Raw genomic sequence first — 24,293 nt, 5'->3', positions numbered from 1 at the left:
CCCACCGGCACCCCTTAATACTATTTATTTATTCAAAAATCAAATACCTGCGATGATTTCTACTGACCATTTACACCTAGTAATCCAAAGCATTCTCCTTTGGGTATAGCTAGACACAGTTGGTCCACAGCTAGGAGTGACTTGCCTCGACATTTTCTATACACCTGTAATATAAACAAACAAAAGGGTGCAATGGACTAAGTCTAGTCAAGTACATACACCCTATGGATCAGATATGACTTGAATCTCCCACACAGAAGTGACAATTTCAAATTATAGTCACCCATTCAGGTAGCCCCATTTGATATTTGCACTCCCTGTGTGGAAGATTATAAGCTCATGTCTTCGATAGAAAGTGTACAGATTTTAATTGGAATTGCCGAATTTATTTTATATCTTTTCCACTGTACTCCAAATGCAATCACAATTTTTATTTGTAAAACATGGATTGGTAATTTTGCTTAAGTTTGTATAACTTTGGTATACAACATTATATTTGTGTTATTATCTGTTTTGTGTTCTCTGTTTGATTTGTCTTTAACAGACCCAGATTTGACCCAATCATGCCTAAAATTGTTGGCCCAATCGACTGGCATTGTTCCATCAAAATTTAAAACAGCCAAAATAATCCCTATTGTTAAATCACCACACCGACCCTTTATTCAAGTCTATCTGAGCACTTAAACTCCAGACCTTTGCATTTTCCAAACCGCCCAATTTATGTTCAACTACCTTCATGCCAATACTATCCATTCTACAGACCCAACTATTTTATAACCGACAAAAACATCCACACCCAATATGCCTGTAAATCCAAATGACCTTCATGTAATTGTAAGCCTTACCAATTACAGGCTGGCTGAAAAGTGCCCCTGGGTATACCTTCCACTTCCAATTCTTTTCTCTTCTCTGTCTATCTCTCTCACTCCCATTTTCTTTTTGTTTCTTTTACCCTTCTCTCTCACTATTTTAATCTATCTTTTCTCATGCCTTGACTCACCGAATCTCTCTCTCTCTCCAATGCAAGAGTTTGACAAGTTCGAATACATCATGAGTCAGTGGTGTAGCATCATAGGGGCACAATTGATTGCAAAATTGAGAAAATCCCATAGGAAAATAGCAAAAAAATGGCTTGTGCCCCCATCAGACCTGGTGTCCCCCCCATCATGGTCAGTGCCCCCCCCATATGATGACCCATGCTACACCACTGTCACAAGTTCATTAGCATTACCTTAGATAGGTTTTTGAGGATGACGGCATATTCCCCTTGAGTCGGTTCAAGTGTGTCAATTTTTATCCTCTCCCGAGCTACATCTCCATCCTGAAAAAATATCAAGGATATTTATAACAGTGAATCAATCAACAGAGGTGCCATTTACCAACAGTGTACCAATCTCTCTTGAGCCCACTGACACCATCTGATGTTAATGGCTCATAGTAGCCCAAAAGTGTTTGACAAATGTGTCAGATTGGGTCTGGAGATATGCAAGAATAAACTGGATGAAAACATAAGTCACTACTCAAATATTAGTGATAATAATATAGGTTTTCAATGGTGTGGCTAGTGGTGAAAGCATTGAATGCCAATATAAACTGATGAATTTAAGTAGCATGATATAACTGACATTAACTTTAAAAGTTTGCATTTTAATGACTCTTATTAAAGCATACCTCTTGATATCCATCAGTTGCTTCATGTTGCTTCAGCGTCGCTTTGGAAAATGACGGGATGAAAAATTCACCTGATAAAAACAAAGAGAGAAATTAACCACTTACGTATAAATAGGTTTGAAGTAGAAAGAACAAGCAGAAATTTGTTGTATTATGATTCACTTCTAATAGCAATGAACGGAACCCTGATCAGCCTACAATATGATGAACCATTACACCACAGATCAGCTCCACATCATCAGTCGGCTGCGGAGCAGGCGACTACAAGCTTTCTCCAACTAATGCGATCTTGGGCAAGCAAAACAATTTTGTTTGGCTGCAGCATCCCTTCAGTATCTCCCAGGAGGTGCTGGACATACTGTAAGTACAGTGTGCTTGCGGCCGTCCTGGTTTCCTCTTCCCATGTGGTGGAATATAAAGCGCATATTCTTTCACAGGCACGCCATCTTCAAGACGCAGTGTATGGCCGAGAAATTTGAGTTGATGAATCTTGACTTTGGCAACCAGTGGAGTGGTGTTGGTCAGGTTGTAGATGGTTTCATTTGGAATCCGATCCACACGCTTGATGTTTAACATGACTCTGTAGCAAGATGTTGCAAATGCATTGATTTTGTTTTCCATGTCCTTGGTATTCACCCATGACACGCACCCGTACAGTAAGACAGTAACACACGTTGTCTGAAACAGCTTGATTTTTGTTTCGATTGGCAGGGACGGGCTTTCCAAAGGCGTTCCAGTTTCCAGAAAGCTGCCCAGGCTAGTGCTTTTCTTCTTTTTAGGTCTCCAACACTAGAGCCCATATCTTGGAACCCAAATACTTGAGGTCTGTGACATGGTTGATGGTACTACCATTGACTTCAAGTGCTGGTTGGGCGTTACACTTTGCAGTCATATATTCTGTCTTAGGTGCGCTGATGACAAGGCCTAGATCTGCTGCTGCAGTTGCAGTCCTAGTAAGCTGTGACTGGGCCCGGGCTATGGAAGATTCCAGCAGGGCAATATCATCAGCAAAATCCAGGTCATTCAACATCTTGGCAGGATACCTGCTTGACTGACGTGGGTAGGTAACAATTCCAGCGTCAATTCCAGAAGTTGATTTCATCAGAAGGTAGTCTACCAGGATAATGAACAGGATTGGTGCCAACACATCACCCTGAAGCACTCCAGTTGTTACTTGGAAAAGCTCCACAAAAATAGTTTTGTTAAAGCAAGTAACATACATGTAGGAAGTGAGACAAGAGCATGTGTCTATATTTACATTTACAAAATGTACATGCATAAAGTTTTCCCTTTGGCAAAAAAATTGTTTGCTTGTCTTCCAGCTTTGAAATGATATTTACACGCAGAAAAAGTAACATATAAAACCATTAAAATTATTAACTGTCACTTGAATTTGGCCAGTTTTGGGTCAGTCGATGGAGGGCAAGCAAACAAATTATTTTTTGGGCCTTATAGTGATACGAAATAAAATATTACTTGTTACTTATTATAATTTTCCACATGTTTACCAGAATTCTTTTCAGTATCAAAGATAGATGATAATGCTAATGGGATTCTGCAGGCTCATCTAAAATATGGTCCAAGAAAAGTAAACTAATGACCTTTTCAGCAGCTGATCAGAAAGCTTTGGAAATTAGTTCAGAAAGATGTCGCATGTGGTAAACAAAAACACCACAAACAATCACACACTGGTGACAGTGTGTTCGATAAGCATGGTGTGGTATCATTGTTCACATACCCCATTGCTCTTACACACTGGTGACAGTGATAAGCATGGTGTGGTATCATTGTTCACATACCCCATTGCTCTTACACACTGGTGACAGTGTGTTCGATAAGCATGGTGTGGTATCATTGTTCACATACCCCATTGCTCTTACACACTGGTGACAGTGTGTTGGATAAGCATGGTGTGGTATCATTGTTCACATACCCCATTGCTCTTACACACTGGTGACAGTGATAAGCATGGTGTGGTATCATTGTTCACATACCCCATTGCTCTTACACACTGGTGACAGTGTGTTCGATAAGCATGGTGTGGTATCATTGTTCACATACCCCATTGCTCTCACACACTGGTGACAGTGTGTTGGATAAGCATGGTGTGGTATCATTGTTCACATACCCCATTGCTCTTACTTGACACAGCGGATGCATAGTTGAATAAAAACGTCAAATTGCCAGAAATTGATTGGTTATATATAAAAGATGCTCGCACATTTTCAGTATTTTTTGTAAAAATCCTCTTGAAAAATATCTTTTGCAATACTGCCAAGAAATATCTGCCAAAATAAAATCTGCCCAAAATGCCTCAATTAAACTATCTGCTCATGAACAGGGGAAAGAAGAATTACGCATCGCACACTAGCACATTTAAACGCTCTGCGTGCTAGCCACAGGCTTGACATAAAAAAGTTTTGAGATATTTTCTCAAAATATTAAGAGCTATCTCAAGAACCACTGAAGCAGTACTAGGCATGTTTGTACTCATTTTAATGCATTTTACATGCCGATTCTAAATATGGTCATCGTCTGCAGTCAACACCCGCGCGGAGAGGGCTAAACTAACCTCAATAAGAACGGTCAGCAAGAGGTAGATTATTCCTTCCAGTGCGAGATACAAACAGTACTTTCCGATGCCAGGACTTTCCCAAGCCAGGTTATCATAATCGCAGATCCTAAATGAGTCAAGGAAAAATTGGTTTGTTACTGGGTGGGAAAAACCTCATATGTACTTTTGGCCATTGAACATGAATAAAGCCTTCTCCGTACCAGAAGCATCACAAATTATTAACTCAAGTCATATACTTTTTGTCTACTTTCTTTAACATGTAATAGGCGGGACCTGTGTGGTCTTTATTTTGTGTATTAAAATACACAAAATAAGGTCTTTATTTTGTGTATTAAAATATACAAAATAAGGTCTTTATTTTGTGTATTAAAATACACAAAATAAAGACCAGACAGGTCCCGCCTATTACGAGCTGATCAAACTATAGTCTGCATACCTTCCTTGAGTCAGTAATTTAGATATAGTTTTTATTGTATCGTTTAATGTAATGATGAGAAGTATATAAAGTATAGATTTTCAGAAAGGAAATGATGCAAGGAATCCAACCAGCAAAACAGATTCCTGCAAAAAATTAACAGTTTTTGAGAAAATCTAAAATTTGATTTTACTTTACTGATTCGAGCAAGGTATACATATAGCGTGGCCTAAAATGAAAGGATTATGAAGGGAAATCAAGTGCTTAATTTCTACTCTTAACTTTGAGACAAATAAATTCACCATATAGCCACTCCGGGAAAAGCCCATAATTCGGAATGGTCATTAGGTTAAAGAGGGAGCCCCACCAGAGCAGCTCTTCTGGGGTGAACCAAACCTGCCTGGTTATCAAATTAATCAGTGACAAGGTTATCTCTGAATTTTACAGGTGCTAATTGATGCAATAACATTAAAACATCAATTAGCACCTTCCAAATTCAGAGATAATCTTGTCGCTGATTAATTCGATAACCAGGCAGGTTTGGTTCACCCCAGAAGAACTGCTCTGGTAGGGCTTCCTCTTTAAGTGAGTCCAGTTGATTAGATTTATAATTTCCAATTAATTTATCACTTACACATTCGAGTCAATGCAGAGTTGCCTACTTGCTTCATTCTGTGACATCACCATGAGTGAGCGAGACAAGCAGTATGTGGGTATGAGGCTAAAGACGTAGTCGCATTTTTCGGACTTTTCTTTATACTCATCACCTATTAGTTCCAAAATAAACACTGCCATAAGAGTAACTGGAAATAAACAATATATTTGCATCAATATGTGAGCCGTAATATGTTTAAGATGGACATTTTATTTTTGAAAAGACCATACATACAATACATAAAAAAATATTTCGTATAGCCCCTCACAAAAACTAGTGCATTGCATACGTACTTGCTCAATTAACATTTTGTGCAAATTTTATAACATAATTTGTTGTCTTTTTTTTAATGGACCGTATCATTTTACATGTAAAGTCTATGGAGATTAATATTAGAGAAGGCGGGAAAGGACGCTATAGCCTCATTTTAGGCCGTTTTAGGCACTTAAATGCTCATAAAAAAGAACGGCAACAAATTGTGTAATAAAATTTGCACAAAATGCTACTTGAGCAAGTACAAATATAATTAAATATTTCTGGAGAGGGGGCTATAGCTAAAACGAAAAATGTTCTATACCTAAAGTGGTTATGACACAAAGGTGCATAAGGTGTGTGTCGGTATAAGAGACTGAATACATGTAGGCTTAGGAAAAAAACACAACTTTTTGACCCCAAAAAATGTGACATGGCAATTAACTGCAAAATGCAAAAAAAAGAATAAAGAAAAGAATACTGTCCTCTATGGACTCACTTTAGACATTTAACCAAAATACTGATATTTTCCTCATAAATCAGCTTAAAAAGTCAATATACGGAATGATTTGAGTAGTTTAATATCACTTGTGTTAACGTTGTTGCTTAGATGTGCCAGAAAATGAACCGATTTTGCAAACTCAGACTGGACAATTGGGTCAAACTAATGCTTATTCCCAATGTATCTGACAGAAATATTTGGATATTATAAGCCTTCGTTTTGCTATCATGTTGTGTTGCTCATAGAGGTCATGTACTCTGGATTAATTCATTATACACCCAGCAAATTTGAAGTATGCACTTGTTTAATTGTGACCAGCGCCATGATGCATGGTGCCAATTAGGCATATCAAGAACTACATGCGCAATATTTATCATGCTTATATTTATAGGTTAATGAACGCGTATTACTTGTTGGAAGAGAAATTAGACAAAATAATGCATGTGCGCTGTTGTTGATGCGTCTAATGCACGAGCACAGAAGGGGGAGTGCATTAGACACATCAACATCAGCGCAAGTGCATTATTTTGTCTAATTTCTCGAGCAATACGTAATACAAGTTCATTAACCTATTTCATACACAAGAAGAAAAAACATGTGATATTTGCTGTTTTTATAACAAAATTATCACTAAAAATATAGGAAAATAGAACCAAATATAAATGCATCAACCCACCCGAAAAATGAATCAAGCCTACGAGAGGCGAACGCACACGAAAGCATTGCGGGTAGTACGCGGAGTGCAATTAGACACAATCAATGCATGGTTTGGATTTTTCTAACACTTGCTCTGATTGGTTCTTGCTATCTAAGAGTGTATGAAATATATTTAAACATCAATCACTGTTTGATTTGAAGCCTTTGCCGAAAAAACAGTTTTGGACTCCATGTGAGTGACAAACGCACAGACAGACAAACTTACCAAACCAAGGATCGATAACACTGCTGTCACTATGGCATAAGCTGTGATTGGCGTCTTGAACATCGTTGATATTAGGTACACAAATGGGATCGCTGCCCAACCAAACAAGATCTGAAACATAAATAGCAAACATTCAAGGTAATAAGTTTTTGTTTTTGAGTTACAAAGATTTTCTTCATCCAACTTTTTATGATCATGAACTCAGTATTTGTGACAATAACAACATTCAAGTTCAACCAATATCATTTTGAACATGAACACTGGAAAGCCCCTCCAGATAAAGTGATCAAATATTACAGAACACATTGTTCATATTGGCCAATGACCGGGGGAATTTCAAACAAGCCAAGAGAACAGAATAACGACACTATTGCATTGTCACACACCAGAGTCTAGTGCCTCAGTGGCGTAACTAGGGGGACAAGGGGGGGGCAATGTGCCCCGTCGCTACCACTAGGGGGTGCCAAATCGGCCTCACTTAAAAAAATATGCCGATGCTATTCCCACACCCCCACGTCTAAGATATTCTCAGGTGGGGGTAGGGGCGCCAATTTTGTTTCTACCAACCCTAGTTACACCACTGTAGTGCCTTACTAATTGAGCTAACTTGAGGTAGCGAGTCAGCAGGCATGAGAATGATCATCCATGAAAAAACCTGAAAAGTTTGAAAAAGCCTGAAAAAGCATGTGAAATGATGCTAAAAATGCCAAAAACAGGCTGAAATTAAAAGCAAGTGAGGAAATTTGGACCACAAAAAGCAGGAAATCCTACAAAAGCAGGAAAATTCTCATGCCTGAGTCAGCTTTGTGGTACTTTAACTTAGTACATAGAAATGAGACAGATTTGGTGGTGACACAACCCTGTCTGCATGGTCACAGAAACATATCACTTTAGCTATCACCATAGATGCTACTATAAATACCGTTGTTGTTTTTTTTTGCTGGAATTTCAGTGTTTTTTGCAAAACCAAAAAATGACCTCCTATATTCTGACCACTCGTTTAACAAAATATCACAAGATATTTTAATCTTGCGTCTCTACAGTGTGACGAATATTGCACTGGCAACACTGTGGCACATCTTTATTGCCAATTTTGCCGGCTCCCGATAGCACTTAGCGTATTACAAATAGGCATACATAAAGTGCCAAGAAGAAAGTCTTAGGTAGTGCTGAGACGAATATTCATCTCAGGTTCATGTGAGTGCACATCATCAAATTTCATTTTTTGAAGCGGTGCAATTGAAACAATATGGACGAAAAAATGGTTTTAATGAATGTAAAAATAAATGGAACTGGTTGTGGTTGGAGGAGAAAGATGACAAGGTGGCTTGTTTTTTGTGCTTGTGCTTGGTGTGTGAAGCAATGAAAGCACACAAAAACCAAGGAAATATTTTGTCACAATATTAATTAAGTTTCACTTTTTTAACAAACCCAGTGGCACAAGCAAAAAACTTTACACCTACCAAGAGTAAAGCAGTTGTGCCAAGATTTTCTTTGGCTAATGCATCTAAATTGAATGCTGCAAAGAGAATGATGAGGATGATGTATATGACCAAATAATTGACCATATCCCAGGCAAAGTTGGCCAACCAATAGGTCAATGGATCCAGACCGCTAACCATCTGAAGATGCTTGGCCTAAAAAGGAAGAAAAAATTGGCTTGAGTGATTTTACAAGTAACATTGATCATGGAAAAACTGGTATGATAGACGGAAATTATATTAGTAACATTTAGTATTTTATTTTAATATTTTTAAAAACTGCTTAATATGCATGACATCATAGGTTAATAAAGACGAATTGTGTTATGTATACTATGCACACATATAGTTCTTTATGAGTCCAACTCATAAAAAAAATCCATTAACTGTTTTCAAAATATTTGTATTTTATAGTGTTACGAGTTGTAAATAACTCAAGGCCAAAACACCTTTTCCCAAATTCACTTCCGAATGCACAACAAAACGCACTGATTAATTAAGTTAACAACATCTAAAGAATATAAGAATATAATTTCCTTTCGTGGAAGAGGTACGCACTTTGACGTAACCTAGATCTTCTCCGACAAGCATATACCAAGCATTGGAAAATCCCATTATTTTAATAGCCAATTGCTATTTTACAACACATGATGTGACTTGGGAAATTCCCAAGTCTTAATTATAACATTAACCTTTCTCATTACATCACTCCCTGGGGTTTTCCCCAACATGATGTCACTTTCACTTTATAATCTCAGGGAAATTCCCAACTATCCAAAATTAGATACGATTCAATTTGTTTTTGATCAAGCTGATGCAGAGGGGGGATTCCCAGACATGAAATAACTCATGAAATAACTTCAATTTTGTAAACAAAGATAAATAATTAAATTAAATTACTCAGGGCACATCACAATGGTCATATAACTTGCCTTGCTTTGTTTTTCAGCCACAACAAATGGTATAAAACTGGCACAAAGGAATGCCAGACCAAAGAGGACCAACAATGCCAGAGTGAATCCATCAGCCACAGCATTATTATACTAAAATATAAACAAATATGTGTGAAATTATTATCTTAAGGGATCTGGAATGAGCGTTTTGAGCGTTTCGACAGTATTTTTTGTGGGACATGAGAACACATCAGACATATCGAATTGCATTCTGAATACGAAGAATGTCTTTCTGATATCAAATAATTTTCATTTTTTGAAATTCACGATATAATACAAATTTTATGACAAATTGGTAAAATTTGATATTTTTCAAATTTTTGATATATAACACTCCTCAAAGTAAATTTTATAAATTTAATGATATATTTTTAAAGTGTATGTAGCTGGGAGGAAAAGCCGACGGTCAATTGAAAATTTTGACCTTTCATATTGAAGATATGGATTTTTTTCCCCAAAAAGACCTAATTTTTCAATACGAAAGGTCAACATTTTCAATTGATCGTCGGCTTTTTATCCCACCTACATACACTCTAAGTATAAATCATCAGATTTATAAAGTTTACTTCGAGTACTGTTAAATATCAAAAATATCAATTTTTAATGATTTGCCATTAATGTGTATTACATTGCAATTTCAAAAATCAAAATTATTTGATATCAGAAGGACATTCTTCGTATTCAGAATGCAATTCGATATGTCTGATGTGCTCTAATGTCCCACAATAAATACTGTCCAAACGCTCATACCCCACCCCTTAACAAAATTGACTTTTCCAGTTGAAATCCATACACCCCATATGGAAGACATGACCTTAATCTTCCACTCAGGGGGGTGTAAATTTCAAATGGGGTTATCTGAAGAAAGGTTCCATTTGGAATCTACACCCTCTGTGTGAGATCATGTCTACCACAGAGGGTGTATGGATTTCAACTGCAAAAGCCAAATTGGTAAAATCTAGTAAAACAGAATATAAATACAATATTAAGGATACGCTAGATTTTGCTATTTTCTGCACACAAATTTGATGCATTCAGCCCCCTTTAAAATTTTCTAGCTGGAAATTAATATTGTACGAAAATGCACAATCAAGTGTATGGTATGTCTTTTGTAAGGCCATCTTAATTAAATCCCAAGTTTCAAAGGGGTCACACACGTTAGTAAAATTGTGTGTTAGCTCTTTGAAAATCAAGAAATTCATTTTTTTATGTCTTTTATTTTTACAAAATAAAACTCTATTCCTAAAAGTTTTCAACAAGTTTTAATGTTTTCAACACAGAGAAGAATTATTTTGTGGCAGTGACTTTATTTGTTTACTATTCCCACATTTGCAACAGTCATTGGATAATGGATATTTTCTGCACAAAATCTCGCATACTAAAGTGGTACCCATGCTTGTCACAGCATATCAAAATTCGACCTTAAATGGCATGCTTGTCCCAAAGCCTGTACTGAAACATAAAAATAATAGTGGTAATAAATAAATTTTAAAAAAACGCATTCTACATTAGGTTATCAATTTCTCACAAGCTTTGAGACTCAAGATTTTATTAAGGTGGCTTAAGGCCAGTGTAATGGGAGAGAACATGGACCTTTTCGAGCATCATTATTTCTGATTTGTATTTTTTATTTATTTAATTTAATTTTATTAGTTCTTATTTTGCCTGGGGAAACCCCATCAGTGCAAGCACTGTTTTTCAGGGGTGCCCAGGGGTCAAACAAAATACATCAAAATCTTTTAGAAACACATACATTAAAATTAAATATGGAATACAGATAATAAGATAGAATTGCACATGTATACAACATACTTAATAAAACACTATGTAAAAATACATTTAAATACCCATGCCAGCTGGGATTACATTAGATACACATAATTATAGTGAAGGAGCATTTTAAATATCAAAATTGCACGAAGAAAAGTAATGAATAAAAATGGTGTTATGAATATAAAATATGATTGAATGCTCCAAGACTTACTGGAAGGGGATTTTTTGCTATTTGAGGTAATTCATTAAAAGACACCACCCCTCTTGAAATAAATTTGTGTTTGTCAGAATTATTTTTGCATGAAGGGGGGACCAGATTTCCCTGAGAGCATGCTCTCGTCATGTGGTTATGGGTTTTATGAGCATGATTAAAAATATTGCACAGGTTGGAATTAAGGAAGACTGCATGTAAGACTTTTGAAAACCATGACATTCAAATGAATGGAGCGACGATCATGAAGCTTTTGCCACCCAAGGGTGCGAAGCAAAACGTTGGTAGGATACCTACGAGTATGTATGTCAAAAGTATATAAAACTATACATTTTGGAAAGGAAATGAGTCAAGGAATCCCATGGTGACGTCAGATTTGTTCAAAAATCTTGAGTTTTTGAAAAAAATCACAAAAATTCACTTTTTTACCCCAATTTTTTTGTGACAACTTAGAAAAAAATCCGTTCGGAGTAAAAAAAATTCAGTTAGCTTTTCATAAAGAAGAGACATGAACTAAAGGGAAGGTTTTTTTTATTTTTGAAATTTGTCTCTTTTTTCGAAATATTGAAAAAAACATGTGAAAAAAGCAATTTTGTCACTCTATTAAGCTAAAAATTGCACAGAATGGTGTATATTTTGAAAAAATGAGAAAACCTTCCCTAGGCTTTGATGTACTCTAAACGATAGTGCAAAAAGTTTACCTTTTGCTTGCATATTTTTCGTGCAATATTGTCAAAAGTGAACTCTGAGAAATTGACGTTTTAGTAAAAAAATGTCAAAATTATGCACAAAACGTCCTTATATTTTAAAACGGTAAGACTTTCACGGTTGTAAAAGCTGTATCTGGTGCATGGTCTAAATATGCATCTTTTTGCACCAATAAATCTATAATGTCTGCTTTCAGTGCGCCAAAATTCGAAATAATTAAAAAATCTAAGTGGCATTTTGACTGCAAATTTTTGTTTTGTTTACACCACATTTGCTGGCGTGAACAACAAACCAAATGCGGCTATACTGCGTTGGACATACGCGCAGAGTTGCGCCGTGTCACGCTAAGCGAATCGCGCGTGTAATCAAAATATTTCGCATCAGCGCATTTCTGACTCATTATTTCCCGCCAATTTACTAAGCTGTCTTGAGCCATGTGACTTTTTAGAGTTGAAAAAAGTGAAACAAATCAAGCAAAAATACGAGTAAATATTAGCAAGTTGTATTTTATCAGTTTCAAGTGAAAGAATACATCTTAATGTTGATAAATATCAAGAAATCTCAAATTTGGGCGTGAACGAATGTGTCTTCCATTACTCTGGCCTTAAGAGATTGATACTTACCTTCTGTCAATTTGGCAAAAGCTGTGTGCTGAAAAATGAGGGACATTTGCACTTTTTTTTTTTTGTGTTAGTTCAATATGTCAGGAAAATATTTCTGCTGATGTTGACATTGGCTAAAAAAGCTGCATTTTTGCCCATAATGATACAAATTAGTGGCATTTCTTGTTTGTTTACCCAGGTTGGTCTGTGAGGGACACATGCTAATCCATGGGAAATCCATGGACTGTTCCAAGCTCATACAATAAAAATGCACAAGCCTGGATAGCCAGTGTACGCTAATAAGATGCATGCTGGCCCAGATAGCTTTGATAAACAAAGCAAGAAATGGAAGAAAATAGCAAGGAAAAGGAGAAAGGAGAGAAGGCCACTCCCAAACACAATTGTACAATTTTACTCTTAGCCCTTACTTTGTGAGAAAGGAAATTGGAATTCCAATCTCAAGCCCCGATGCAAAGGCTGTAACATATTATGTGGGACACATTTAGAAGTTAAGATCAAGATGTATTATGGGTAATAGGCAAATGGAGAATTTGGTATCCCTAAAAGTAAAATCCAAACCAATTGTTTACCTTTGCGGTGGCGGTGTTCGGTAGCGGATGATTACTGGTAGTGATGGTGAATGAGTCATTGGTTAGATACTGCAGGAGAATATTACCCAATGCATTCAATACCTCGGCTGGTGTGTGCAAAGCCTGCAATTTAATATAGGATATTTGATGGTGATAAGTTGATACGACCCTTCATCTCTATTCACTGATTATTGAAGGAAAAAGCCATGTGAGATGCGGTTTTCTAGTTTATGACATTATTTTTACTTTTTTGTCAGAAATTTATGGTACAGTATTCAACCTACAGTAGAAATTCCAATAACAAAATGAAATGCAACAAAACTGTTCCAAAAATGAAATGCGCACCACTTAATAAAACAATATTGTCTGCCTGCTGAAGCAAATTTCATCACCTCCTCTCGTAATGAGCGGTCTAGCAATTAAATTTTAATAGTGCTTAATATGATTAGGAATTGGATTCACTTCTTCTTATTCTTATTAATATTATTCACATATAACCCATCAATCTACTGTTCCATCATCACAAGTGACTTGTTCAAGGTCAAAGGTTACAAAGGTCATCAGATACTCACCTCATTACTATACCAGGCCCTGACTTCTGTCCTTGATAATATATACATTGGCGTGATGACCAGCGGTTTACCATCGGACAAAGTAAAAGCTGCCACATGCTCTTCAAAAGAATTCACTCAGAAGAGACTAGTTCAAGGTCGTAGGTTACAAAGGTCACCGAGGTCGAAAAAAATATTCTCCTCATTACTATACCAGGCTCTGACTTCTGTCTCTGTTATTATAAGTGTGTGATCGATGATCACCAGGGGTTCACCATTGGACAAGGTAAAAGCTGGCACATGCTTCTAAAAAGAATTGACTCAGAAGAAACTAGTTCAAGGTCAAAGGTTACAAAGGTCACCAAAATACTTACCTTAGTACTATACCAAGCCCTGACTTCTGTCCTTGGTATATCCATTGGTGTGATGTCCAGGGGTTCACCATCGGACAAGGTGAAAGCTGCTACATGCTCCTCAAAGAACGTAGTTGGGTTGCTCTCAGTGAGGAGGTAAGACTGGAAGTAGGTGAGGGGGTCTGATAGCAAGCTGGTGTTAAAAGTACCCATTGGACATCTTTTACTGAAAAAAAAAAATGGATATTAAATCTAGTTTAATATAACATTGCCACAGGATGACAAACTGTAGTACATTATAGCATAATATGGCCGACATAGATAGGTTTTCAGGGGCTGAGTGGCGCAAATTAAATTGAGAGTAAATGTACCCAAAAAAAATGCTTCAATGGGCAAAAAAAATTGGGCCAATTTTGTTATATGGACTGTTGATACACACAGCCCGAGACTGATATGTTACTGCATGATGACCCCCTAAATGAAACATTTCAAGCCTAGCATTTCAAGAATTATGAGAACAAATTAAATTATAAGCTTTCACCAGATACCAAAATCTTTATTTCATGTGATTTACCACAATTTCAGCATTGCATCATGGGAAGACATAACTTACCCCTCATTTGTCAAGCACTTTTTGCAATTGTAGTAGCCAAAGGTCTCCACTTCATCACACACATCATTACCAAAACTACCATTGTAAAGCTAAAGAAAAGCAGAGAAAACTTAAATGAACTTAAGGGATGGGTCACCCACTTTTGCACAGTATTTTTAGTACTTTGTGATTCTAGCATCCACTTTTTATAGCATTTTTGAGTAGAAATCCACAACAAATTTTTATTCCCAAAATTTCAGTTGATTCCAATTTTGTTATGCATGATTATGTATATAACAGAATTTACACTGCTCCGTAGACCACTGTTGGGCCACTGTGCTGTAATTTCATTCTGTTAAGTTGTCAGCTAGCCACCTGTGCCCTATTTTTGTGGGACCTGAGAGCACATCAGACACACTAAAATGGAATTTAGAATACGAGGAATGTCCTTCTGATATCAAATCATTTTGATTTTATGGCAAATTATTAAAAATTGACATATCTGACAACTCACAGTCCTCAAAGTAAACTTTATAAATCTAATGATATGTACTTAAAAGGTTATGTAGCTGGGATGAAAAGCCAACCATCAATTAAAAAAACTGACCTCTCATGTTGAAGATATACATAAGTTCCCAAAAGTCCTAAACTTTTTTAGGTCTTAGGGTGGGAGTATCACCAACCTACCATGTTTTTGTTCACACCAATTTCCTGGAAAAATCGAGCATGTAACCACACAAGGTTGAAAATAATGAGTGACAGGCAAAGCTGAGCTCAAATATGTATCAATATTGTAACGTTTCAGAAAAAAAGTTTTGTTTTGTTCCCCAAAATGTTAATTTTCACTATCAAATAATTATGTCCCCTTTAAATTTTTTACTGAACAAATGATGTAAAAAAGAAAATTGCTATCAGTTTCATTCCAGCACCTATATCGTCAGTGCATGTTTTGGTCTGTCGATTATCAATGAGGTAGATTGGCATAGTTTATATGTTAATGATTCACAGGAGCAACTATAAGATATCAGTGGATTTCATATTATACAGTTCTTCTAAATGGTTAATTACACTAACCAATCATCTGATTAACCAATCAAAATAGATCTCTTAGTAATTTCAAGCTTAATACCCTTCAGACCGACAGACTATTCTTATACCATATCTTTGATTGGCTTGATATATGATATAGCCCTCTTTGCAACCAATCAAAATACTTCTTAGAGGCAGATAATTCAGCAGAGTGCCCATGGGGCTAAATGTTGGAAAAATAAAATGGGTGACATACGAAAAGCGCAGTGAAAAGAAAAGGGCAGTGATTTATAGTGCCCTACGCACAGGCACAATGCCTAGATGTTGATCCACAAGCCTCAGCACACTTTACAGCTGAGGACATGTAATAAGTATGTGACAACTTGGCTACTCACCGAGTCTGCACACTCATCATTGAGTACGATGTTAGTGTATTCACAGCACTGTGAATCGCTGGTCTTAAGTTGACCCAATATCAAATCACCTTCATTGGATGTGTTCAAATTTAGCACAGGTGATGAGATATCAGTAGATTCCATATCATACATGTCCAGATGACTCTGCAAATACTGGTATTATTGGATAAAAAGAAGAAAATAGATAGTTTAAAAGTGAGGGAAACTTCAGATGTGTGACGTGATCTGTGAAAACCCTTCACATGGGCATATTTTTAATTATTTAGTTATGTAGACAAAAAAACATGGCAATTTAGAATTCTTTTAAAAACTCTTTTCATTTTGTACCTGTGACTTCAGCATCAAACTAAATTATCAGCAAAATAGGATAATATGCAACATGTGAAGAGTTTTCACAGATCACATCACAAAATGCAGAAATTATGAATTGTCAAATAAAAATAAGTGGTGTTTGCACTCAAATATTGAGACTCATAAAGTTGACAGGGGTGTGAGTGACCTCTATTGAAAAAAAGAGGAACTTTGTTCAAAAAAGAGGAAAAAAGAGAAAAAAGAGGAAAAGCACTGAAAATGAAAGAAAAAGCTAAAATTTTGCCTCAAAAGAAATTTCCAAAAAAAAAAAAAAAAGGAATTCCGCTTAAAGAGGAGATTTCACACCCTGGTTCAGAGTTTGACAGCTCCAATTTTCAGTGCTACTTTATTCTGGTATTTTAAAGATATATCAAAGAAGGGAAAGAATTAAGAAAGCTGATAAAAAATCTCACCTCAAATATATCATCTCCTGATGATGTTCTCAAGTCAGCATGGAAAGCTTTAAGTCCATTTTCAGAAACCGCAGACAAGTTTGCTAATGTTAGAACACGCTCTGGGTCATCAGGATCAGAGCTGGTTCTGGCCTTCAGGAAGACGAGGCCGAGGATAACAAAGAGCAGCGGCAGAACAAACTGGGTGATAAGAAGCTTCTTGTCTACTTAATGTGCACAGGAAGCGCTTCAGGAAAACAGCCCAGAATTGGTAGAGTTTGAGTTGGATTCCTCTTATAACCTCTGTGGCAAAACAAAAATGGGTACAATACTTGAAAATGTGCTTACATGGTGTCCTTGAAAGAGCTGTACTGTCAGAAACTATTTTAATGCCTGAATCAAACATGGCCGAATCATGAAAAACAATTTGAAGAAACTTACTTTCTTACTGACAATTTCGTCAGTGAACCACTACCTTTTTCGAATGCTTGATGTTGTTGTGATGATTCAACAGCTGATATGACTAGCGGGAAGTTGTGTCACTTCTGGTAGCGATGTGTTAGTCTTGCTAGCAGTCTCCAACAGTGGATTAAACATGTGACTTAGGTTGTAGACCCCTTGTCTCTGTTCATAACGTGACCCCCTCATCTCTGTCTACAATCTAAGTCACATATTTAATCCACTGTTGGAGACTACTAGCAAGACTAACATTAGCAGAGTATTACAACATGATAAAGTTTGATTTTGCTACCATTACTTACTGTACATGCACACTTTATGTGGCAATCATCATGTAAAATGACGTCTTCTTTTTGCACGGAAAAATAGAACTAGCTCTGTGCAAGTCGCGACACTCATTATTGAGAGCGCAGAATGTGAGAGCCCCATAAATGGCATTAAGCGTGGGGCCGACCTATCTCGGTTGGTACAGTATACAGTACAGCACACCGAATTAGTGGCACACAGAAAGATTATTACTTTTTATAAATAAAAACTTACGGTCAGGGTGAATTTCACTTCCTTCCGATCTCCTACCAGCTTCATTGATGACCACATCATTAGCTGCCGCTGCGCTATTAGCTGCCTCCTGTTCTTTGCTTTCTGCAAGCTCTCCTGCCTTCATGAAGACTTCTTCCAGAGTTGTGATGGACACGCCAAAGCTGTCTACACCCAGAGTTTCACGGTTACCTGTTAGGATGATTAAACTGTCTTATTATACTATGATCAGCTCTTAATAGGCGGGAATTATTCGGTTTCTGTTACTGCGTGAGTCAATAAAGTTCCAACTTAAGCACACGTAAATTCAAACATGACACAGGTGTCTAAGACATACGTTCTTTCTTTTTGCCTAAACTCACAATGAGCAGTTCAACAGCAAAAACGAAATTCACTTGCACACCACACAATGTTTTCAAACATCTCGTACCCGATCTCGTAAGATCAATTCATTCTCCTTCGCATGCATGAGTATACATTTATGTAACAATTCTGCTATAAACCAACAAAACAATCCTGTATTTTTTGTCAAGTATTATTTCAGATTTAAAAAGTAAACCGCCTAACGTGTCTAATACTATTTTGCGCGATTTGTATTGCAAGGAGATCACTGGCTTGTGCGATGCTATTTTGCAGTTTCTATATTTGCAAGAAGATGTGTGGCTTGGGCATTATCTTTGGGAATGAAAGTTATTATATTAATTTGGAAACACATATTTTCCTAACCCACCACTAGATTGATTAACTGGTGGAGTCCAGGGGGCATCGAATCGCTTAATCCCTTTCAACCAGTGGCAGCACCAGGATTTTTTTTGCGGGGGCATTGAGGGGGCAAAGTGAATTTCAGGGGGGCAAACTTGACAAATTTTGCGCAAAATTACCGCAAAAAGGTGAAATTGTCATCATTTTGGGTTTTTACTGGGGGGACAACAGGGGGAGGGCAAGAGTTCTGACTGAGGGGCATTTGCCCCCTTCAGGGGTGTGAATGGAGCTTTCCAAAAAACGCGGAAAAAAGACCAGTATCCATTAGTGCGTTCGAAGCACATATAGAAAGCTTACTTACTACCATCCGTATTTCATCATAACTATGAGAAGATTATAAGCTTATATTTCATATTTCAACAAAATTACAATCCTGGTAGCCATGACAGAGCAGTTTGGAGAGCCATTATGGGAGTCCGACTACAAGAGTCGACATAAGCAAGCAAGCAAGCAAGCAAGGTAGCCATGATATATCCTCTCTTGATTCCCTGTGATTTTTGATAAACATGTTGCCGGTATGCCACACTTTAGATGGATGGATCAGCCCAGTTCCCTACACAAGGAAACTGGACGCCGCCATTTTAATATCATTCCGATGGGCACAGTTCCAAACACAACAATGAGTACAAGCATGGATTCAAAGAAAAAGTGAACTTGGCAACAATATGTGGGATATGCATCACATGTTTTCTACTCTCATCTCCAGCATCACAATACGTGTTTGTATAGTGTGTTCTACATAGAGTGATGGGTTTCTTTCTTTACTGGAGTTGAGGATGTTGAGGAAAAGAATTCCTTTTAAAAGGAATATGGCGAGCAATTGCCAAACACGAGGATTTGAAAAATTGGAAAAACATGGAAATGCATGGATTTCCGCGGATTTGGGAGTAATTGTGAATCGTGAATTTCCGCGTTAACACAGAGATTTCCCCCGTGGTGCAGCCACTGCTTTCAATACTAACCTTCTATTTCAGTGAATAGTTGTTTGAATGATGGGGTACTCTCTCTGGGCAAGATGTAGTCTACCTCTGCTGCTGCAGTGTTTTCAAGCTCTGCATTGGGCACGTATTTCTTGATCAGATCTGTTACCATAGATACATCACACTTGGGGTTCTTTACCAGAGTCAAATGGTAACCTTCTCCAAACCTTAAGGAAAGAAAACAAAAAGTGTGTTTAGATGGTAGCCTTTACAAGCGAGCTAACAATTAAATTATGCTACAAGCGAGTGTGTGTCCACGAGACTTACTTGTAAGCCAACTCAAAAGTAAGAGTTACCTTCACTGGTAAATTATGCCATGATTATACACAATCACAATAGGATTGGATCATCAAGGTCTTGCTTACAAGCGAGTTACTTGCAAGTCTTGTTCACACTGGCCTTACATTCGAATGTAGTTCGCTACATGTAAGATATCTTACATGTAAAATCATCGAAAGTAACTTGCGTTTAGACAGGCACTACATGCAAGTTTACATTCTAATGCACTTACAAGCAATCGTCTGAACAAGCCTGAAGTCTTTGCTTTTATTTGCTTCATTTTATTTCATCACATTATCAATTGACATATTTCGTTACATCATTTTCTATTTCTGTCTTTACTAATTACAATGTACAGGATAAGCTTTCCGATTCTAAATTCAGAATGTAAAAAACTAATCAAATCGGGATGTTTCCAATATCAATTTGTACTAATTGACAGTTTACTGACACCTATGTGTTTGTGTGACTTAAAGTATAAAGCCTCCAGCATACTTTCCTGCCGCTTGCCGCTGCGGCAGGGCATTTCAACCAATGACAAGCCTTTATTGTGTCCGTTTGTCTGCAATGCGCGTGCGCCACGCCGCTCAGTGGCAAGTGGCAGGGTAGTATGAAACCAGCATAACATTATACTGTTGCGAAGTTATTTTGTCAACTTCGATCCAGATCTTCGTAATGTTCTTAGTCTTATAATTTTAGAGAATAGATTGGTATAGCAATATATTTTACCTAAATATAGCAAATTTCTTCTTAGCAAAGCAGGATGGATCCATCAAACTACTGGTTTATCGTAAAAAGACACACACCGACCAATATTTGCACTTCAATTCACATCATCCACTACAACACAAACTCAGCGTCATAAGAACATTAATGGATAGGAAAGACAAGGTAATCACAGAAGAGGAAGACAAAGCTCTCAAAACTTGTGGCTATCCGGAATGGGCCTTCAAGCAAACGCAGAAAAAGAGCAAACCACAGGACAAGAAACAAACTGAGTCTAAATCTAGGGGGATGGCAGTTCTTCCTTACAAAGAAGGACTCTCCCAACATGTACGGCGAGTATTCAATAAACATGGCATCAGAACCGCCTTTAAACCACATCAGACACTAAGAAATTTTTTGGTACATCCAAAAGATAAACGAGAGGTAATTTCCCAAACTTCAGACTGTGTATACGAAATACCGTGTCTCAACTGTGACAAGTCATACATAGGCGAAACATCTAGACTATTCGGCACCAGACTGAAAGAACATAAAACTGAAGCAGAAAAGGCTTCAAAGAAAGCCTTCACTAGATCCCAGAGACAGGCCTCCATTACAGGGGAGGATAACAAATCGGCAATAACTGATCATGTCTCTGAGGAAAACCATGTTATTGGATGGGAACAGTCAGAAATAAAGGACAGAGAACAGAACAGAAATAAGAGATATATCAAGGAAGCCATCTGGATAAGAAAGAAGGGGGCCAAAACACTCAACAGAGACCAAGGGAACTACTTTCTTCCGCATATTTATGACCAAGTCCTAAGACAAACAGCGCCACCAACGTCCGCTCCGCCAGGTAGCAGCCGTCGAGGTGCAGGAATTGGTCATTCAATTTGAGAAAGTGCTAAGTGTTAGCACGAAACTGTCATTGATCGAGGTATGTAACATCTATTTCTGGATTTGCTAAGAAGAAATTTGCTATATTTATTTCATTGACAATCCTGATGAACTTATTTGCGAATATATTTTACCTTTATGCAAATTAATTGCTAAGTTTTAGGTAAAAAGAAGATGTTTTTGCTATGCAAAAAATGCATATAGAGATTGTAATATGGGTGTTTGTGAAGAAATTCCAACGAAAAGGCCATTTATTTTGTATAGGAAAAAAGACACTTGAGTTTCTCTATTTTTGAGAAACTATAGAAAGCTATCGTAGGACACGTTTCGATTGATTAGTAGATCTTTTTATTAATCTCATCAGCTACATTTTGCTCAGCTTAATTTTAAGATCACCTAGTATTTTGGTATATTTGTTCACAGTAGAAAATAAATCTGCATAGCTATATAACTTAGGTCTAAAATGCCTAACTTTTTGACATTGGCAATTTGGTCCATTTTTAGTGACAGAGTTTTTTAAAAAAATGGAACATACAAAGTCTGTACTAATCCACTGTCAGAGTTATTGTGCTCAGGGGCTGTTTTTTGTTTGTAGCGGTTGATCATTGTTGTGCTTCGGCACAGAGAATCCACAGTTACTGTGCACCGGCTTAGTTCCTTATTGAACAGAATTGATATATTTTTCTTTACTATTTTTCATCAAGTTGCCAAACTTGAGAATGAAAACAATACCTGTTTTTGAGAAAGAGAGAGCTTCCACTGCATAGCAGTTGTCCATTGGCCATGATGGCAATACGATCTCCAAGCAAATCAGCTTCATCCCTACAGATAAAAACAGAAATTGTTGATGAATAGGTAAAGGAATAGTGGTTCTTGAGATGCCAGACATATTCTGTGAACTTGTTTTCTAATGTACGGAAGTTTATAATTGTAAGCCTGAATTCCGTACACCCTCTATGGAAGACGTCACTTTAATCTCCCACACAGGGAGTGTGAATTTCAAATAGAGTTACCTGAATGTATGACTCCATTTTAAATCTACACTCCCTCCGTGGGAGATTAAGGTCATTTGATAGGGGGAGTATGGATTTAAACTGGAATAATCCAAATCTTGATTTTTGCAGGGCAGTATGTTAGTTTACCAAAGTACATTAAAATTGTGTAAAAATCAGGACTTTGAAAAACATTGAGGATGTCTTCCTACATGTGCTGATATAAGTTAGAATACTTACATGAAGTGTGTAGTGAGAACCATAGTTTTGCCAGCCTTGTATTTCAGCAGTAAATCCCAGGTGGCTCGCCTAGCATATGGGTCCATACCTGATGTGGGCTCATCAAGGATGACAATCTCAGAGCCTCCTACCAATGCCATAGCGCAACTGTACAACAAACAAAATAAAAGGCAAATGTTATATTTTTAGCTCACTAAGATGCCAATCTTTATTGAGATATCAATGAAAGGTAGAAGGATCAAAATTCATATCACCTGTCCGTCAGTTTTTCTTTACGACTTTGTCTATTTTTAGACACAATTAATAATAATAAAAAAATAAACGTAGATATTTATATAGCACTTTACATTTATTATGCCATCATTAGAATATGTCGGAACCATGTTTGCTGCCTACAAATGGCGCAGGGTTCATCAGTACAATGACTGTGACTATCCCTAACAGCTTCCCATTGCACCTGGGTGGGGTGAGGCAAGCAAGGCAAAGCGCCTTGCCCAAGAGCGCAACACGGTGGTGGGACAGGGACTCGAACCCACGTACATAGAGCAAGCTCTCAGATTATGAGTCCAAAGCCATAACCACTGAGCCACTGTGTCCTCAATGTTACCAACAGATTCTAAACATTTAAATTAACTATCACAATGGTAGCGAAACTGTCTTTGACAACAGGCATATAGCCTAGGCCCATATTAAAAAAGCGCAGTGATTTATAGTGCGCTACGCACAGGCACAACGCCTAGACGTTGATCCACAAGCCTCAGCCTTTACAGGTTGTCGCTAACCACTACGGCCCCACATCATTCCATAAACCATTTTATTTAACAATAATTCAGGGACTTTGCTGCTGCACCCTAGACATTCCACAAATAACCTTCGCAACCAGGATCAGCTCCCCGAGTTTCGTACGGGTTACAACAAGACAATTAGCAGTAAGTTCCTTGTCCAGGGGAATTTCAAGCTAGCTCAATTTTTCCACGAGAGCGTACTAGGCACCGCCAGGGTTCGAATCCGCAACCTCTTGCACCCTAGTCGAACGCCTTATCGATTGAGCTAACTTGACTAACGTTATAGCCCAGGCCCAGATGAAAATGGGCATGGGACATGTTATACAGGTGTGGATTATTTAATTATTGTTGCTTATTATGAAGGTACTTTGATACTGATCCATAATCCTGGTGGAAATTTGATGCCATGTACACAAGCATATTTGTTGTTAAAAGCATGCACTTGCCAGAGATAAGTTATTACTCCCACATAAATCTTTTAGGTCACGGAGCTAAATCTCATACAGGTATTAATTAAGGATTGAGTTCAACAGCCATGTCTACCAATGTTTAATACCATGAGGTGTTAGGATAGACCCTCTAGATCACTGATGGGGGTAGTGGACTCAAATTGTAATTTACGATTTTCGCTAGAGGTCACAAAAGGTCACACAGGCATAA

The 24,293-nt window shown here is 37.4% G+C and overlaps 1 protein-coding gene across 1 annotated transcript in view; it reads right to left on the bottom strand.

Annotated features, from left to right (window-relative positions):
* The window catches only part of LOC140172692 (phospholipid-transporting ATPase ABCA3-like), a 69,811-nt gene that overhangs the window by 12,033 nt on the left and 33,485 nt on the right, over positions 1–24,293 (bottom strand). The window contains 19 exon segments of the mRNA XM_072195823.1: positions 68–164; positions 1,232–1,321; positions 1,672–1,742; positions 3,552–3,621; positions 4,244–4,352; positions 5,296–5,449; positions 6,977–7,103; positions 8,456–8,629; positions 9,406–9,516; positions 13,311–13,433; positions 14,236–14,440; positions 14,828–14,916; positions 16,231–16,404; positions 17,016–17,219; positions 17,221–17,297; positions 17,994–18,182; positions 19,715–19,899; positions 22,349–22,438; positions 22,849–22,995. Coding sequence (XP_072051924.1) covers positions 68–164; positions 1,232–1,321; positions 1,672–1,742; positions 3,552–3,621; positions 4,244–4,352; positions 5,296–5,449; positions 6,977–7,103; positions 8,456–8,629; positions 9,406–9,516; positions 13,311–13,433; positions 14,236–14,440; positions 14,828–14,916; positions 16,231–16,404; positions 17,016–17,219; positions 17,221–17,297; positions 17,994–18,182; positions 19,715–19,899; positions 22,349–22,438; positions 22,849–22,995 — 2,486 coding nt within the window.

Source organism: Amphiura filiformis, chromosome 16 (assembly GCF_039555335.1).
Source record: "Amphiura filiformis chromosome 16, Afil_fr2py, whole genome shotgun sequence".
In the NCBI taxonomy this organism is placed as follows: Eukaryota; Metazoa; Echinodermata; class Ophiuroidea; order Amphilepidida; family Amphiuridae; genus Amphiura; species Amphiura filiformis.
Note: the sequence above shows the minus strand (reverse complement) of the source record. Positions and strands in the feature narration are given on the sequence as shown.